Here is a 17827-nt window from a genome sequence, read left to right on the forward strand (position 1 = left end):
CCCCCCACAGGCAGGAAGTGCACAGGATGACCCCGCCCACCACCTGCTAATCACGTGACACCCGACCTGGGCGGACCCCAGCTCCGATGATTGACAGCGGGGGGCGGCGGTGGGCGGGCCCGACCCGAGAGTGACGTCATCGGGAGGCGGGGCCACCCCCCCCTCCGCCGCTGATTGACAGCCACACACACCAACCGGGCTCAAAAATACCTTTTCCTTTATTGGCGGGCGATGTCCCTCCGCGGGCGGCGGCGACGTCACTTCCTGTGACGTCGTAAGGGGGGGTCAAGGGTCGGGGGTGGGGGGGGTAATGGGGGGCGGGGCGATCTCTCTACATGGTAGAAAATGGCGTCACGTGACGGATGGCGGCGTCCGGCAGGGGCAGGGCCTACGCAAGATGTCGTCACGTGGGGAGGGGGGGAGGAGGCACGCAGCGCGAGATGGCTGGAGGCGGTGGTGATGTCATCGGGCGGTGATGTCATCAGGCGGTGATGTCATCATTGGCGGCGACGTCATCGTTCGGGCGGTGATGTCATAGGGCGGCGACGTCATCATTTGGGCGGTGTGATGTCATCGGGCGGTGATGTCATCAGGCGGTGATGTCATCGGGCGGTGATGTCATCGTTCTGGCGGCGACATCATCGTTCGGGCGGTGACGTCATCATTCGGGCGGTGTGATGTCATCGGGCGGTGATGTCATCGTTCTGGCGGCGACGTCATCATTCAGGTGGTGACGTCATCGTTCAGGTGGCGACTGTCATCATTTGGGCGGCGTGATGTCGTCGGGCGGTGTGATGTCATCGGGCGGCGACGTCATTGGGCGGTGATGTCATCATTCGGGCGGCGACGTCATCGGGTGGTGATGTCATCGGGCGGCGACGTCATCGGGTGGTGATGTCATCGGGCGGTGACGTCATCGGAAACCCCGGGGGCCTAGGGCGTCCATGGCGGGGGGGTGTGGCCTGCTGGGAGAGAGGGGGCGGGGCCGGGTCAGGGTGGGCGGGGATATGCAAATGAGCCGGGCAAGGGGGAAATAAGGAAAAAGTGAAAATCCATCAAGCAATGAAATTCATGCAAATGTATGCAGATTTATGCAATTTCGCACGCATATATGCAGATTTATGCAAATTGATGCGGGTCCGAGCGCAGATAGACCCCACCCGGTGGAGGGGCCGCCCCCAAATATTTAAATCCGCATGCAAATGAGCCACCGAAATTTTAAATTTCCGAATTAAATATGTTTCAGCGCGGTCTCTCCAGAGTCCAAGGTCAGAGGTCGAGGCCGCTGAGGTCACTTCCTGTCCCCCGAGGACTCCGCCCCCTCCCCTGGGGTCACAGGGTCATGAGAGGTCAAGACGAGGACAGAGAGTCTCGGGTGGGTCAGGCAGGGGTCACAGGGAGGTCAGGGGGAGGTCAGGGCATCAGGCAGGAGTCACGGGGAGGTCAGGGGGTCAGGCAGGGGTCACAGGGAGGTCAGGGGGTAAGGCAGGAGTCACGGGGAGGTCACGGGGAGGTCGGGGGTCAGGGAGGGGTCACGGGGAGGTCAGGGGGTCACGGGGGAAGGGTCAGGGGTCACGTCTTTTTTTTTTTTTTTTTTACCATCGCGAAGTCAATCAACCAACGCGGCGGATCTTTTTTTTTTTCCCGTCCTCACCCGCGGGTGACGTCACGGGGGCGCGCGGGGACCCGGGGGGCGGGGCGTGACGTCACAGGGGCGGGGCGCGGGGTCAGAGGCCGTGGTCGCAGTCGACGTCGCGGCAGATGTACCAGAGGATGACGTAGAGGATGAGGAGGATGGCGAAGATGAAGAGCGCGACCAGCAGCGCCTTGGTCACCGGCGACACCAGCGACTGCATCGTGACGTCACCCCGGCGCGACCCCCCCCCGTGACGCCGGCGGCGGCGGAGGCGGGGCGGGACTTCCTGTGCCTGCGCCGAGCACTTCCGGTCTCCGCGCCGCACCGGAAAACCGGAGGACTACAAAGATGGCGGAACGGGCGCCTCAGAGCCCGAAGAAAGGGTACTTCCGGTGTTGTCCCAGAGCACTTCCGGTCCCGCCCGCCGAGCCTCCTGGGAAATGTAGTTTCCCGGACCCGAAACGCAGGCTTAGAGCCCAGGGAAAGGTACTTCCGGTCCCGGCCGCCGAGCCTCCTGGGAATTGTAGTTTCTCGGACCCGAAACGGAACCTCGGAGCTAAAAAAAAAAAAAAAAAACCCTGCGCCGAACACTTCCGGTCCCGCCCGCCGAGCCTCATGGGAAATGTAGTTTCCGGGATCAGATACGGAGCCTTAGAGCCCGAGGAAAGGGCACTTCCGGTTTCGACCCTAAGCACTTCCTGTCCCAGCCGCTGAGCCTCATGGGAAATGTAGTTTCCGGGATCAGATACGGAGGCTTAGAGCCCGAGGAAAAGGGCACTTCCGGTTCGCCACTGGGCACTTCCTGTCCCGGCCGCCGAGGCTCCTGGGAAATGTAGTTTCCGGGACTCACAACGGACCCTTAGAGCCCGAAGAAAGGGCACTTCCGGTTTCGACCCTAAGCACTTCCGGTCCCGGCCGCCGAGGCTCCTGGGAAATGTAGTCCCCGCCCGCCCTCAATCACGGCCGCGGTCATGGCTCCCGCGCTCCTGCTCGTCTTCGCGTTCGCGCTGCTCGGAGGCCTCGGCCGGGGCCAGGGTGAGCGGGGTCGGGGGGGTCGGGGCGGGGTCAGGGGTCGCGGCGGGGGTCACGGAGGGGTCGCGGCGGGGTCCGGGTTCCGCGCGTGGGGCCGCGGCGGGCGCCTAGGAGTCCGCGCCTCCGCCTCCCTCCCCTTCGCCGTCAATCCCCGGCCGCAGCTCCCGCCGCGGCGCGCGCGGGGCACGCTGGGACATTTTTTTCCCGCCGCCGCCGCCGCTGCCGCCGCCGAGGTTTTTTTTTTTTTTTTTTTTTTTTTTTGAAATTTTTTATTTTTTTGGAATTTTTTTTTTTTTCTTCTTAAAAACTTTTGGGGCGCGGCGGCTCCCGGCATGCCGTGCGCCCCGCCCGGCCCCGCCCACACCCCCGCCTCCCCCCACTCCAGGGCCCACGTGACTCGGGCCCCGCCCTTCGCCCCGCCCCCTCCCACTCCGGACCGCGTTCTCGTGAAGTCAATCAACAAACCCCGAGGGGCGGGGATTCCCGGGGAGGGGAGGGGCGGGGTCACGTGACGCGGGGCGGGGGCGGGGTCACGTGACGCGGGCGGGAGGGGCGGGGTCACGTGACGCGGTGACTCAGGGCCGGGCGGGTGCGGCCCTGGGCGTCCGCGTGGGTGGAGGGGGAAAAAAAATGACTCACGGGTTGTGACATTTTTTAATTTTTAATTTTTTTTAATGTTTAATAACTTTTTTAATTTTTTCAATTTTTAATTTTTAATTTTTTTAATTTTTAATTTTTTTTAATTTTTAATAATTTTTTTAATTTTTAATTTTTTTTAAATTTTTTATTTATTTTTTCCTTACAGATTTCGACCTCTCGGACGTGCTCGACGGTGAGTGGGGCGGGGGCGGGGCCGAGGCTTCCCGCCAAAAAAAAAAAAACCAGGAAATTCCGGTCTTAAAAATTAATAAATAATAAATAAATGAAAACAGATAAATAAATAAACGGAAAATTTCCATTTCAGGAAAAAAAAAAAAGGAAAATGAAGGCATGAAATATTTGTGAGGCAAAAATGAAATTTTTTCGTTCGTCTATTTTTTTTTTTTTGGAACAAATCTTTTTTGATCAATTTTTTAATATGCTTAATAAAATTTTTAATATTTAATATTAAATAAATTTAATAAGAAAATGTTCAAAAACATGAAGAAATGAAATTTTTTTAAGGGGAGGAGGCAAAAATGAAGTTTGTTCATTCGTCTGTTATTTTTTTGGAACAAATCTTTAATGGGCCAAAAAAATGAAGAAATGAATTTTTTTTTAAGGGGAGGCAAAAATGAAATTTTTTCATTCTTCTATTTTTTTTTATTGGAACAAATCTCTTGATCAATTTTTTAATCAATCCAATAAAATTTTTAACATTTTTAATAAATAAATTTCATATTTAATAACTAAATTTAATAAAATATTTAAAATTAAATAAATCTAATAAAATTTTTAACATTTTTAATAAATAAATTTCATATTTAATAACTACATTTAATAAAATATTTAAAATTAAATAAATCTAATAAGATTTTTAACATTTTAATAAATATATCTAATAAAATTTTAATATTTAATAAATAAATCGAATAAAATTTTTAATATTTAATAATAAATAAATTTAACAAAATTTTTAATATTTAATATTTAATGAATTTAATAAAATTTTGAATATTTAATGAATTTAATAAAATTTCCCTAAATTTTTCCCCCCCCAGAACCGAAGAAGCCGACGTCGCCGCCCAAGAAGCCTCCGCCGTCGGGTGAGGTCGTGGTGTGGGGAAACTGAGGCAGCGACTGGGGGAACCCCGGGCTCGCCCCGCCCCCTCCCTTCACTTCCGGTTTGCTGAGGCTAGCCCGACCCTCCCCCCCCCACAGGCGGAGACCTGGACCTGAGCGACGCCCTGGGAGGCGGAGACGGTGAGGGGCGGCCCTGGGGGGACCCCGGGGGTGCTGGGTGCTGGGTGATCCGGGTGCTGGGTGCTGGGTGATCCGGGTGCTGAGTCCTGGGTGCTGGGTGCTGAGTCCTTGGTACTGGGTGCTGAGTGCTGGGTGCTGAGTCCTGGGTGATCTGGGTGCTGAGTGCTGGGTGCTGAGTCCTGGGTGATCTGGGTGCTGAGTCCTGGGTGCTGAGTCCTGGGTGCTGGGTGCTGGGTGATCCGGGTGCTGGGTGATCCGGGTGCTGGGTGATCCGGGTGCTGGGTGCTGAGTCCTGGGTGCTGGGTGCTAGGTGCTGAGTCTGCTGGGTGCTGGGTGATCTGGGTGCTGGGTGATCTGGGTGATCTGGGTGCTGGGTGCTGAGTCCTGGGTGCTGAGTGCTGGGTGCTGGGTGCTGAGTCCTGGGTGCTGGGTGCTGAGTCCTGGGTGCTGAGTCCTGGGTGCTGGGTGCTGAGTCCTGGGTGCTGAGTCCTGGGTGCTGGGTGCTGAGTCCTGGGTGCTGGGTGCTGAGTCCTGGGTGCTTGGTGCTGAGTCCTGGGTGCTGGGTGCTGAGTCCTGGGTGCTGGGTGCTGAGTCCTGGGTGCTGAGTCCTGGGTGCTGGGTGCTGAGTCCTGGGTGCTGAGTGCTAGGTGCTGAGTCCTGGGTGCTGAGTCCTGGGTGCTGGGTCATCCGGGTGCTGGGTGCTGAGTCCTGGGTGCTGGGTGATCCGGGTGCTGGGTGCTGAGTCCTGGGTGCTGGGTGCTGAGTCTGCTGGGTGCTGGGTGATCTGGGTGCTGGGTGATCTGGGTGCTGGGTGCTGAGTCCTGGGTGCTGAGTGCTGGGTGCTGGGTGTTGAGTCCTGGGTGCTGGGTGCTGAGTCCTGGGTGCTGGGTGCTGAGTCCTGGGTGCTGGGTGATGCGAGTGCTGGGTGCTGAGTCCTGGTGCTGGGTGCTGAGTCCTGTGTGCTTGGTGCTGAGTGCTGGGTGCTGAGTCCTGGGTGCTCTGGGTGCTGGGTGCTGAGTCCCGGGTGCTGGGTGCTGAGTCCCGGGTGCTGGGTACTGAGTCCTGGGTGCTGGGGGGCTGAGTTCTCCCTGGGTGCTGGGCTGAGTCCTCCCTGGGTGCTGGGTGCTGAGTCCTGGGTGATGGGGGCTGAGTCCTCCCCGGGTACTGGGTGCTGAGTTCTCCCCGGGTGCTGGGTGCTGAGTACTCCCGGGTGCTGGGGCCGCAGGGGCGGGCGTGGGGAGACCCCGTGCGGCCCGGGGCATCATGGGAAATCTCCGCCCCCTCCCACCCGCAGACCCCGCCCCCCCGCCACCCAGGCCCAAGCCGAAACCGGATCACGAGTCCGAGCTCTCGGGAGGTAAGGAGGGGTGGGGCAATGCAGATTTATGCTAATGAGGGGGCGGGGCTCCACATGCTAATCAGGCATGGCGTATGCCGAAGTCATGCGGATTTATGCTAATGAGGGGTGGGGCAAAAGCAGACCTATGCTAACGAGGGGCGGGGTCGTGCAGATTTATGCTAACGAGGGGGTGGGGCTCCACATGCTAATTAGGCGTGGAGCATGCAGAAGCCATGCTTGTTCATGCTAATGAGAGGGCGGGGCAGAGCAGGTCTATGCTAATTAGTGGCGGGGCGGCGCAGATTTATGCTAATGAGGGGATATTCTGATTTATGCCAATGAGGGGCGGTGCCATGCGGGAGTATGCTAACGAGGGGGTGGGGCTCCACATGCTAATTAGGTTGGCGTGTGCTGAAGTCCTTTGAGAGGCCAGTCAATGAGATGCTAATTTATGCTAATGAGGGATTCGTGTTGGGCGGGACTAACTCTGGCGTATGCTAATCAGGTCCCACGCATGCTAATGAGCTCCTCCCCGCGTGCCGCTGAGATGCTAATTTATGCTAACGACCTTGAACCCCTCGGGCTTTGCAGGGCGGTATGCAAATGTATGCTAACGACCGGGTATGTAAATGCATGCTAATGAGGAGGCCTCGCTGGCATGTGCTAGGTGGTTGTGGCTCACCGCTATGCAAATCCATGCAAATGAGCCCGGGGAGACACACGATCCGCTTATGTAAATATATGCTAATCGGGCTGCTGGTGATTTATGCGGGTGCATGCTAATAACCAGCTGCTAATGAGACCCCTGCCATGCAAATCCATGCTAATTTATGCAGATCAGGCCTTGGCTCCATATGCTAATGAGGCCCCTGTCATGCTAATTTATGCAGATCAGGCCACGTCCTTGGCCCCGTATGCTAATCCATGCTAATGAGCCCCCATGCCATGCAAATCCATGGTGATTTATGCAAATCAGGCCATTTCCTCAGCTCCGTATGCTGATCCATGCTAATTTTATGCAGATCCATGCTAATTTTATGCAAATCCGACCCCTCCCAGGCGACTTCTCCAACAAGGACTTGGAAGACGCCGCTGGGGGCAAAGGTGAGGCCACGCCCACTGTGATGTCGCAACCCTGGTGATGTCATAGCCCCGCCCACGGCAGTTTCGTGGCCCCGCCCACCGGTGATGTCATGGCTCCGCCCACCAGTGATGTCATAGCCCCGCCCACCCGCCATGCCATGGCCCTGGTGACATCATGGCCCCGCCCACTGTGATGACGTCATCGCCCCGCAGGCCCCGCCCACGGTGACGTCGTTGTTGTTTCTCTTCCCCAGGTGGAGGCCAAGGACCCCAAGGGGAGGAGGAGCCTGAGGCGGACGGTGAGGACTCAGCGCAGCACCCGGGGGGAGGGGGGGACTCAGCGCAGCACCCTGGGGGGAGGGGAGGACTCAGCGCAGCACCCTGGGGGGAGGGGAGGACTCAGCGCAGCACCCGGGGGGAGGGGAGGACTCAGCGCAGCACCCGGGGGGAGGGGAGGACTCAGCGCAGCACCCAGGAGGGAGGGGAGGACTCAGTGCGGGGGGGGGGGGGGGGGGGAGGAGAGGACTCAGCGCAGCACCCGGGGGAGGGGGGCGGACTCAGCGCAGCACCCGAGGGGAGGACTCAGCGCAGCACCCGGGGGAGAGGGGAGGACTCAGCGCAGCACCCGGGAGGACTCAGTGCAGCACCCGGGAGAGAGGGGAGGGGAGGACCCAGCACAGCACCCAAGGAAGGAGAGGGAAAAGAGGACTCAGCGCAGCACCCACCCGGGGAGTACCGAGCACAGCACCCGCCCCCCCCCCACCCCGCAGGCTCCGCCCCCCAGGGCCTGGTCCCCGGCCTCATCGGGGCCGCGGTGGCCGCGGTTGCTGGCGCCGTCTCGAGCTTCGTGGCCTACCAGAGGCGGAGGCTGTGCTTCCAGGAGCACGGTGAGGACGGGGGCGGGGCCAGATGGGTGCGGGGCAGGGGCGGGGCCACCACAGGCGAGGGGCGGGGCCTCCTGCGGGATCAGGGGGCGGGGCCTAGGGGGCGAGTGGGCGTGGCTTCCGGGTGGGGCGGAGCCTCGGAGAGCGTGAGGGGCGGGGCCTATGGGGCCAGGGGGCGGGGCTTGCGTGGTGACGGGCGGGGCTTGGGGCGAGGGGCGGGGCTTCCTCTGATGACGGACGCGTCCCTGCCCGCCCCGCCCCCTCCCCACAGGCTCCGCCCCCGTCTAGGGCCCCGCCCCCCTGCCGCGATGACATCCAGCACCAAGCGACCAAGCAACCGAACTCCTACGCAGCCGCCAAAGCCCCGCCCACGCCCGGCCCCGCCTCCCCTGCGTCGTTTGCATATCGTTTGCATGTATGCAAATCACCGCCAATCCCCCCCCAGGGGCGAGGGGGGAGGAGGTGGGGAATTATTATTTTTTTTTTATTTGATTTCCAAATTTTTTATTTTTATTTTATTTTTTTTTTATTCCCGACTTTTATTTTGGCGGGGGGGGTTGGGGAGGGGAAAAAACTCACTTTTGTTGTGATTTTATTTTTATTTTATTATTTTTTTTTTTTCATTCATTTCCTGTCTTTTTTATTCCCCCCCCCTCCCCCTCCCCCCCCCAAAAAAAGGAAAAAATTGAAGAGAAATAAAATTAATTTTTTTATATAAAATTTTTTTAATTAAAAATCCGAAAATTTCCCGATTTTTTTTTTATTTAATTTTTTTTTTTTCGGGCGTCCCCGTCGTAGTCCCGTGAGCCCAGGCTGGACCCCGGGGCCCCTGTGAAGTCGTGACCCCTGCGTGACCCCGCCGCTGCCACCGTCGTAATAAACGCTTTGCCCCCCCCAGCCCTCGGTGTCCGCCTGTCAATCCATCGCGGGGGTGGGCGGGGCCCGGTGACGTCACGGGCGACGGGGCGGTGGCGGTCATCCCCCTGCCGCAGCTCCAGGCGGAGAGAGAAAAAAAAATGGAAAACAATTTCAAACCGGTCATCCCCCTGCGGTAGCTCCGAGCTGAGAGAGGAAAAAAAAGTTTCAAACCGGTCATCCCCCTGCGGTAGCTCCAGGCTGAGAGAGGAAAAAAAGTTTAAGTTTCAACACGGTCATCCCCCTGCGGTAGCTCCGCGCGGAGAGAGAAAAAAAAGTTTTAAGTTTCAACACGGTCATCCCCCTGCCGCAGCTCCTAAACTATGAAATGTTTAACGTTCAGAACGGTCATCCACCTGCAGTAGCTCCGGGCAGAGAGAGAGGAAAAAAAAAGTTAAGTTTCAACACGGTCATCCCCCTGCTGCAGAAAAAAAAATTTAAAGTTCAGCACGGTCATCCCCCTGCCGCAGCTCCGGGCGGAGAGAGGAAAAAAAAGTTTCAAACCGGTCATCCCTCTGCGGTAGCTCCGGGCGGAGAGAGAAAAAAAAGTTTAAGTTTCAACACGGTCATCCCCCTGCGGTAGCTCCGGGCAGAGAGAAAGAAAAAAAAGTTTCAAACCGGTCATCCCCCTGCAGTAGCTCCGAGCTGAGAGAGAGAAAAAAATTTAAAGTTCAGCACGGTCATCCCCCTGCAGTAGCTCTGAGCCGAAAAAAAAAATTTAAGTTTCAAACCGGTCATCCCCCTGCGGTAGCTCCGAGCTGGCGGGGGGGGGGAAATTCTAACTTCCAAAATAGTCATCCCCCTGCCGCAGCTCCGAGCTGGGGGGAAAAAAATAAAACTTTAAATTCCAAACCGGGCATCCCCCTGCCGCAGAAAATAAAAATCCAAGTTCCAAAACGGGGTTCCCCCTGCAGCAGAAAATAAAAATCCAAGTTCCAAAACGGGCATCCCCCTGCCGCAGAAAAAATACAATTCACACTTCCAAAACGGGCATCCCCCTGCCGCAGAAAATAAAAATCCAAGTTCCAAAACGGGCATCCCCCTGCCGCAGAAAATAAAAATCTAATTTTCAAAACAGTCATCCCCCTGCAGCAGAAAAAAAATAAAATAAAAAAATCCTCACTTCCAAACCGGGCATCCCCCTGCCGCACGCCGCTCCAGGCCGGCCGGGAAGCCCCGCCCCCGGCTGACGACATCACGGCTGACGTCACGGCGGGAACCGGTCCGACCGGGAGAACCGAGTCCCCAGCACCGCCGCCCGCGGAAAAAGTCCCCGGATGCTGGAAGAAAATCCCCGGATGCTGCGCCCGCGGCCGCCGCTGCCTCAGTTTCCCCGACGGCGACGACGATGGCGACGCCGCTGCTGCTGCTCCTGGCGCTGCCGTTGCTGCTGCGCGTGCGCGGTGAGGGGGGGGCGCGGTGACGTCACCGGGGGGGCGGGGCCTGGGCCGGGTGGGAGGGGGCGGGGCCGGAAAAAAAAAAACGGCAAAAAAAAAAAAAAACCGGAAAAATCCGGAAAAAAAATCGGGATTTTTTTATTATTTTTTTATTTTTTTTTTGAGCGCGGGGCATGCTGGGAAGTCTCGGGGAAAATCCCGCGAGAGGGAACGAAAACAAAAAAAAACCCGAAAATTTGGGAAATCAATCGAATTCATTTTTAATTAATTAAAATTTGATATTTTTCCCTCCCCCCCCCCCCCGCCGCCCTGAGTTTTTTTCCAAACTAAAAAAGCCACGGGGTTCACATCCGGGTTTAAAGACCCCAAATCATCCGGGCTTTTTCTCGGCGCCCGCCCATCCGGGTTTTTTTTTTTTCGCTTCGGTTCGGGCGGGAGAAGGAGGAGGAGGAAAAAAAAATAAAATTTATTAAAAATCTAATTGAATTAAAAACAAATTTAATTCAACGATCATTTTTTTTTCTTTTTCTTTTTTTTTTTGCGACACCGGCGCGCGATCCGGTTCGGTCCGGTCCGATCTGGTTTCTCTCCGGCGCCCGCGCGAAAAACAAATTAAAAATTTAATTTAAAAAAATTTAATCGGAAATTTAATAAAAAAAATAAATAAAAAATAAAAGTACTAAAAAAAAACCGCGGGACTTTTATTCTGAAGGGGCGGCCGGGACGCGGGAGTCGCGGGGCGCGGCGGGAACCGGCGGATCCGGTTTCGGGGCGTGGGGGAAACTGAGTCACGGGAGAACGGGCGGGACGGGCGGGGTGCTGGGTGCTGAGTCCCCCGGGTGCTGGGTGCTGAGTTCTCCCCGGGTGCTGGGTGCTGGGTGCTGAGTTCTCCCCGGGTGCTGGGTGCTGGGTTCTCCCCGGGTGCTGGGTGCTGAGTTCTCCCTGGGTGCTGGGTCCCCCGGGTGCTGGGTGCTGAGTTCTCCCCGGGTGCTGGGTGCTGGGTGCTGAGTTCTCCCCGGGTGCTGGGTGCTGGGTTCTCCCCGGGTGCTGGGTGCTGAGTTCTCCCTGGGTGCTGGGTCCCCCGGGTGCTGGGTGCTGAGTCCCCCGGGTGCTGGGTGCTGGGTGCTGAGTTCTCCCCGGGTGCTGGGTGCTGAGTTCTCCCCGGGTGCTGGGTGCTGAGTTCTCCCCCGGGTGCTGGGTGCTGGGTGCTGAGTCCTCCCCGGGTGCTGGGTGCTGGGTGCTGAGTCCTCCCCGGGTGCTGGGTGCTGGGTGCTGAGTCCTCCCCGGGTGCTGGGTGCTGGGTGCTGAGTTCTCCCCGGGTGCTGGGTGCTGAGTTCTCCCCGGGTGCTGGGTGCTGAGTTCTCCCTGGGTGCTGGGTCCCCCGGGTGCTGTGTGCTGGGTGCTGAGTCCCCCGGGTGCTGGGTGCTGGGTGCTGAGTTCTCCCCGGGTGCTGGGTGCTGAGTTCTCCCCCGGGTGCTGGGTGCTGAGTCCTCCCCGGGTGCTGGGTGCTGGGTGCTGAGTTCTCCCCGGGTGCTGGGTGCTGGGTGCTGAGTCCTCCCCGGGTGCTGGGTGCTGGGTGCTGAGTTCTCCCCGGGTGCTGGGTGCTGGGTGCTGAGTTCTCCCCGGGTGCTGGGTGCTGAGTTCTCCCTGGGTGCTGAGTCCCCCGGGTGCTGGGGGCTGAGTCCTCCCCGGGTGCTGGGTGCTGAGTTCTCCCCTGGGTGCTGGGCTGAGTCCTCCCCGGGTGCTGGGTGCTGAGTTCTCCCCTGGGTGCTGTGCTGAGTCCTCCCTGGGTGCTGGGAGCTGAGTCCTCCCCGGGTGCTGGGTGCTGAGTCCTCCTCTGACCTCTGACCCCGCCCCCCCCCACGAGCAGGTGACGACGGCGGCGACTTCGACCTCGCGGACGCCTTGGACCCCGGTGAGTGCTGGGTGCTGAGTACTCGGTGCTGGGTGCTCGGGGTGCTTAGTGCTGGGTGCTTGGTGCTCAGTACTCGGGGTGTTCGGTGCTGGGTGCTCACTACTTGGTACTTGGTGCTCAGTACCCAAAATGCTCGTTCCTCAGTGCTTGGTGCTCAGTGCTGGGTGCTCAGTACTCCGGGTGCTGGGTGCTAAGTACTCTGGGTGCTCGGTGCTCAGTGCTCGTTCCTCAGTGCTCGGTACCCTGGGTGCTGGGTGCTCAGTGCTCGGTACCCTGGGTGCTCGGCGCTGAGTCCTCTTCTCTTCCAGACCCAACTTCGAAGCCCAGCGGGGGTGAGTGACGCCGTCAGGGGACCCCGGGGGGGGGGGTGCTGAATGCTTAGTCCTCCCCGCCCCGTGGGTGCTGCGCTGAGTCTTCCCGCCCCGTGGGTGCTGCGCTGAGTCGTCCCATCCTGTGGGTGCTGGATGCTCAGTCCTCCCCGCCCCGTGGGTGCTGCGCTGAGTCTTCCCGCCCCGTGGGTGCTGCGCTGAGTCTTCCCATCCTGTGGGTGCTGGATGCTCAGTCCTCCCCGCCCCGTGGGTGCTGCGCTGAGTCTTCCCGCCCCGTGGGTGCTGCGCTGAGTCTTCCCATCCTGTGGGTGCTGTGCTGAGTCTTCCCGCCCCGTGGGTGCTGCGCTGAGTCTTCCCATCCTGTGGGTGCTGAATGCTCAGTCCCCCCGCCCCGAGGGTGCTGCGCTGAGTCCCCCCGCCCCGTGGGTGCTGCACTGAGTCCCCCCGCCCCGTGGGTGCTGTGCTGAGTCTTCCCACCCTGTGGGTGCTGCGCTGAGTCTTCCCGCCCCGTGGGTGCTGCGCTCAGTCGTCCCATCCTGTGGGTGCTGGATGCTCAGTCCCCCTGCCCCGTGGGTGCTGCGCTGAGTCCTCCTTCCCCAGGCCTCTACCCGAACCTCCCGGCCGACCCGCTGCCCTCGGACCCACACGGCGGAGGTAAAGTCATGGGTGCTGCGCTGAGTCCTCCCTTCCCCCGGGTGCTGCACTGAGTCCTCCTTTCCCCCCAGGTGCTGCGCTGAGTCCTCCCTTCCCCCGGGTGCTGCACTGAGTCCTCCTTTCCCCCCCCCCCGGGTGCTGCGCTGAGTCCTCCCTTCCCCCGGGTGCTGCACTGAGTCCTCCTTTCCCCCCAGGTGCTGCGCTGAGTCCTCCCTTCCCCCGGGTGCTGCACTGAGTCCTCCTTTCCCCCCAGGTGCTGCGCTGAGTCCTCCCTTCCCCCGGGTGCTGCGCTGAGTCCTCCCCTCCCCTGGGTGCTGCGCTGAGTCCTCCCTTCCCCCGGGTGCTTCACTAAGTCCTTCCAGGCGGGTGCTGCGCTGAGTCCTCCTTTCCCCCCGGGTGCTTCACTAAGTCCCTCCAGGCGGTGTGCTCCCTTCTCCTGCCCCGTGGGTGCTATGCTGAGTCCTCCCCCTCTCAGGGGTGCTGTGCTGAGTCCTCCAGATGCGGTGCTCAGTTCTCCCCCCCCCCGGTGCTGTGCTGAGTCCTCCCTGGGGATGGGTGGTGTATGGTGAGTCCTCCCCGAGTGCTAAGTCGCCTCGCCCCGTGGGTGCTGCGCTGAGTTTTCCCGCCCCGTGGGTGCTGCGCTCAGTCGTCCCGCCCTGTGGGTGCTGCGCTGAGTCCTCCTTTCCCCCGGGTGCTGCGCTGAGTCCTCCCACCCCGTGGGTGCTGCGCTGAGTCTCCCCGCCCCGTGGGTGCTGAATGCTCAGTCCCCCTGCCCCGTGGGTGCTGCGCTGAGTCCTCCTTCCCCAGGCCTCTACCCGAACCTCCCGGCCGACCGGCTGCCCTCGGACCCACACGGCGGAGGTAAAGTCATGGGTGCTGCGCTGAGTCCTCCCCTCCCCCCGGGTGCTGCGCTGAGTCCTCCTTTCCCCCAGGTGCTGCGCTGAGTCCTCCCTTCCCCCGGGTGCTTCACTAAGTCCTTCCAGGCGGGTGCTGCGCTGAGTCCTCCCCCTCTCAGGGGTGCTGTGCTGAGTCCTCCAGATGCGGTGCTCAGTTCTCTCCCCCTGGGTGCTGTGCTGAGTCCTCCTCGGGGATGGGTGGTGTGCGGTGAGTCCTCCCCGAGTGCTATGCTAAGTCGCCTCGCCCCGGGTGCTGCGCTGAGTCTTCCCATCCCGTGGGTGCTGAATGCTCAGTCCCCCTGCCCCGTGGGTGCTGCGCTGAGTCCTCCTTCCCCAGGCCTCTACCCGAAGCTCCCGGCCGACCCGCTGCCCTCGGACCCACACGGCGGAGGTAAAGTCATGGGTGCTGCGCTGAGTCCTCCTTTCCCCCAGGTGCTGCGCTGAGTCCTCCTTTCCCCCGGGTGCTGCACTAAGTTCTCCCGGGTGCTTTGCTGAGTCCTCCCCGGTGCTGTGCTGAATCGCCCTGGAGCCGGGTGCTGCGCTCAGTCCCCATACCAGGTGGTGTGTGCTTACTCTTCCTGCCCCGCGGGTGCTGCGCTAAGTTCTCCCCAGGTGCTCGGCTGGGTCCCCTGGGTGCCGTGTTGAGTCCTCCCCGCTCAGTGGTGCTGTGCTGAGTCTCCCGGGTGCTGCGCTGAGTCCTCCCGGGTGCTGTGCTGAGTCTCCCGGGTGCTGTGCTGAGTCCTCCCCTCTCAGTGGTGCTGTGCTGAGTCCTCCCCTCTCAGTGGTGCTGTGCTGAGTCCTCCCCTCTCAGTGGTGCTGGGGGCTGAGTCCTCCCTGCGTGCTGGGCTGAGTCCTCCCTGGGTGCTGAGTCCTCCCTGGGTGCTGAGTCCTCCCTGGGTGCTGCGCCGAGTCCTCCCCGGGTGCTGCACTGAGTCCTCCCCGGGTGCTGCGCTGAGTCCTCCCCGGGTGCTGCGCTGAGTCCTCTCCCCCCCCCCCCCCCCCCCGCAGGTGTCTACCCCCCAACCAGGCCCCGCCCACAGCCTCAGCCCCGCCCACAGCCTCAGCCCCGCCCACAGCCCAGCGACACCAACGGCTTCGGAGGTGAGACCCCCATCGTGTATGCAAATTTATGCAAATTGTATGCGAGGGCCATGCAAATGCGGGGACGGCCCCCCGCCCATGGGCGGGTATGCAAATGCATTCAAATTTATGCAGATTTATCCGGCACCATGCAAATGATCTCATGCCCACGATGCTGCGCCACCAGGGGTGGAGCTATGCAAATGCATTCAAATCTATGCAAACGAACCCCATCATACATATTCAGGCCTCCAGGTGCCCGCTATTCATGCATGCAAATTTATGCAGATTAGTCTCCATGCAAACGACCTTGTGCGCACCACTGCGCCACCGGGGGCGGAGCTATGCAAATGCATTCAAATTTATCCAAACGAACCCCATGCAATCCAGACCTCACAATGCCCGCTGCTCACGCATGCAAATTTATGCAGATTTACCCGGCGCCATGCAAATGACCCCGTGCCCGCAGGGCTGCATGCCATTGAGGGGGCGGAGCTAATTATGCAGACATGCATATTTATGCAAATGTGATGCGGAGAGCATCCAGGATGCAGAGGCCTCTGGGCTTCGCTGCTTATTACTTATTCACGTATGCAAATGTATGCGGGGAACGCACTTCCTGTTGGGGACGCAGAGGACCCTGGGAAACGGGGCCTGTGACGTCACTTCCTGTCGGGGACGCAAAGGACTGTGGGAAACGGGGTCTGTGACGTCACTTCCTGTCGGGGACGCAAAGGACGGTGGGATATGCACAGAGGCCTTGGGTTTGGCTGCTTATTATTCATGTATGCAAATGTATGCCGGGAACGCACTTCCTGCCGGGGATGCAGGGGACTCTGGGAAACGGGGTCTGTGACGTCACTTCCTGTGGGGGACATCCACTTCCTGTCGGGGACGCAGGGGATTGTGGGAAATGGAGTCCGAGACGCAAAGGACGGTGGGAAAAGGGGTCTGTGGTGCCAACTTCCTGTCCGCGACGACATCACTTCCTGTCGGGGACGCAGGGGACTCTGGGAAATGGAGTCTCCCCCCCGCAGAACGCAGTGCATTCTGGGAAACACGGTCCCTGCCCCCCTCCGCCCCCCTCCCTTCCAGAGGCCCGCTTCCCGTCAGGGGCCCCAGGGAATTCTGGGAGACGCCGAGGATCCTGGGACACGGAGTCCCCCCCGGCCCCGCCCCCCTCAACCCTCCTCCCCCCCCCCCTCGTGCTCATTTCCCATTTTCCTCCCACGACAGGAAGTGGAGGCGACGGTGGCGGCATTGGCGGCCATGACACCCAAGGTGAGAACGGGGGAGGGGGCGGGACTTCCTGCCCGTTCGCCGCCCATCACCCGCCCGGCCCCGCCCCCTTCCCGCCGTGACTCCGCCCCCTTCCCCGCAGGCGGCCACGGCGACCCCGCGGGGACCCCGGGCCGGGGGGTCGTGACCCCTGACCCCTGCCTGACCCCCGCCTGACCCCTGACCCCGCCCCGCAGGCAACACCATCGCATGCATTGTCTCCCCGATCATCTCGGTCGTGGCGCTCGTGGGCACCTGCGTCAGCTATGCCTGGGGATGCCTGAGGGGGCGGGGCCGCCGCGGTGAGCGCCGCCCCTTCCTGTCCCCGTGACCCCGCCCCCTTCCTGTCCCCGCGGCCCCGCCCCTTCTTTTGCCCACGGCCCCGCCCCTTCCTGTTTCTGTGACCCCGCCCCTTCCTGTCCCCGTGACCTGGCCCCTTCCTGTCCCCACGGCCCCGCCCCTTCCTGTCCCCGTGACCCCGCCCCCTTCCTCTCCCCGTGACCCCGCCCACTTCCTGTCCCCATGACCACGCCCACTTCCTGTTTCTGTGACCCCGCCCCTTCCCGTCCCTTGTCTCCTTGTCATTTGTTCTCCTCGCTCTTTACGTGGGGAGGACCGGGGGGGGGGGTGGGGGGAACAGGAAGTGATGGGGCGGGGCTTCCTCCACGGGCCTGGGCGGGGGCGGGACTTCCTGTTCTCTGTCTCCTCCCGCCCCGCGCAGACCCCGAGACCATCTGAGGGCTCCATCCCGGGCGAGAGGGCGAGGCGGTGACGTCACCTGACCCCCGTGACCCCTGACCTCACCTGACCCCAGTGACCCTGTGACCTCCTGGGCCGGGGGGGGTGTGAATAAAGGACGGGCGCGTCCGCTGAATTGTTCCTTCATTCCTTCGTTCCTGCGAAGTTGGTTCTAATCCTGCACTTCCTGTCCCCGGCCCCGCCCCTTCCTGTCCACCCCCCTCCGGCCGGCTCCGCCCCCTCGTCCTCCCTCTGTTCCCCCTTCACGGACCCCGCGGCGGCCATCTTTGTTCCTGGCGAAAAAGACGGTTTTATTGCGCGACTTCCGGGCCGGGAAGGAAACAGGAAGTGGGCGGAGCCTGAGTCTCGGCAGCGGGGGCGGGGCTGGCGTGGGTGGCGGGGATAGGAAGTGGGGGCGGGGTCAGCGGAGTGGAACCAGGAAGTGGGAAAAAGCGGAGACACAGGAAGTGACATAAAGAATCCAGGAAGTCAACATGAAATGAGGAGCAGACGGACAGGAAGTGCTCACCTCGCGGGCGGCCCCGCCCCGCCCCTTCCCCCGCGTGACCGTGGGGTCCGCGACCACGTGACCCCCCCCCCCCCCCGCCCACCCGCGCGCGTGCCCGGAGATGCGGGGAGGAGGACTCAGCTCCCAGCACCCAGGGAGGACTCAGCCCCCAGCACCCGGGGAGGACTCAGCTCCCAGCACCCAGGGAGGACTCAGCCCAGCACCCAGGGAGGACTCAGCG

General features: G+C 60.4%; 2 protein-coding genes across 3 annotated transcripts; both read left to right on the plus strand.

Annotated features, from left to right (window-relative positions):
- Nucleotides 1–2571: 2571 nt before the first annotated feature.
- On the plus strand, nt 2572–8776 carry LOC121444539 (CD99 antigen-like). Of its 2 annotated transcripts, XR_005973796.1 has the most exons (10): nt 2572–2671; nt 3474–3500; nt 4369–4413; nt 4529–4570; nt 5865–5927; nt 6969–7013; nt 7247–7291; nt 7763–7879; nt 8148–8291; nt 8675–8776. XR_005973796.1 is itself a non-coding variant. In XM_041646361.1 (9 exons), exons 1-9 carry the CDS (start codon nt 2608–2610, stop codon nt 8162–8164), a joined length of 465 nt encoding a protein of 154 aa, XP_041502295.1. In that variant the 5' UTR covers nt 2572–2607; the 3' UTR covers nt 8165–8309. The 2 variants fall into 2 exon arrangements, 1 of the variants encoding a protein (XP_041502295.1); XM_041646361.1 differs by lacking the exon at nt 8675–8776 and having other exon boundaries at nt 8148–8309.
- On the plus strand, nt 8185–17169 carry LOC121444543 (translation initiation factor IF-2-like). Its single transcript, XM_041646368.1, has 11 exons — nt 8185–8291; nt 9953–10194; nt 12059–12103; nt 12412–12435; nt 13033–13086; nt 13894–13947; nt 14320–14373; nt 14991–15083; nt 16299–16343; nt 16538–16642; nt 17062–17169. Exons 1-11 carry the CDS (start codon nt 8185–8187, stop codon nt 17076–17078), a joined length of 840 nt encoding a protein of 279 aa, XP_041502302.1. The 3' UTR covers nt 17079–17169.
- The last annotated feature ends 658 nt before the right edge of the window (nt 17170–17827 follow it).

This window comes from Microtus oregoni, unplaced genomic scaffold (assembly GCF_018167655.1).
Source record: "Microtus oregoni isolate MIOR12 unplaced genomic scaffold, Mior012 000131F_ref0000151, whole genome shotgun sequence".
NCBI classification, from domain to species: Eukaryota; Metazoa; Chordata; class Mammalia; order Rodentia; family Cricetidae; genus Microtus; species Microtus oregoni.

Bases quoted from the DNA above. Each gene is read 5' to 3' on its own strand.
- LOC121444539 (XM_041646361.1), top strand. From the start codon at position 2,608: ATGGCTCCCGCGCTCCTGCTCGTCTTCGCGTTCGCGCTGCTCGGAGGC. The intron at 2,672-3,473 runs GTGAGCGGGGTC...TTTTCCTTACAG, and splicing joins AGGCCTCGGCCGGGGCCAGG to ATTTCGACCTCTCGGACGTG. The intron at 5,928-6,968 runs GTAAGGAGGGGT...GACCCCTCCCAG, and splicing joins CGAGTCCGAGCTCTCGGGAG to GCGACTTCTCCAACAAGGAC.
- LOC121444543 (XM_041646368.1), top strand. From the start codon at position 8,185: ATGACATCCAGCACCAAGCGACCAAGCAACCGAACTCCTACGCAGCCG. The intron at 12,104-12,411 runs GTGAGTGCTGGG...CTTCTCTTCCAG, and splicing joins CGCGGACGCCTTGGACCCCG to ACCCAACTTCGAAGCCCAGC. The intron at 16,344-16,537 runs GTGAGAACGGGG...CCCGCCCCGCAG, and splicing joins TGGCGGCCATGACACCCAAG to GCAACACCATCGCATGCATT.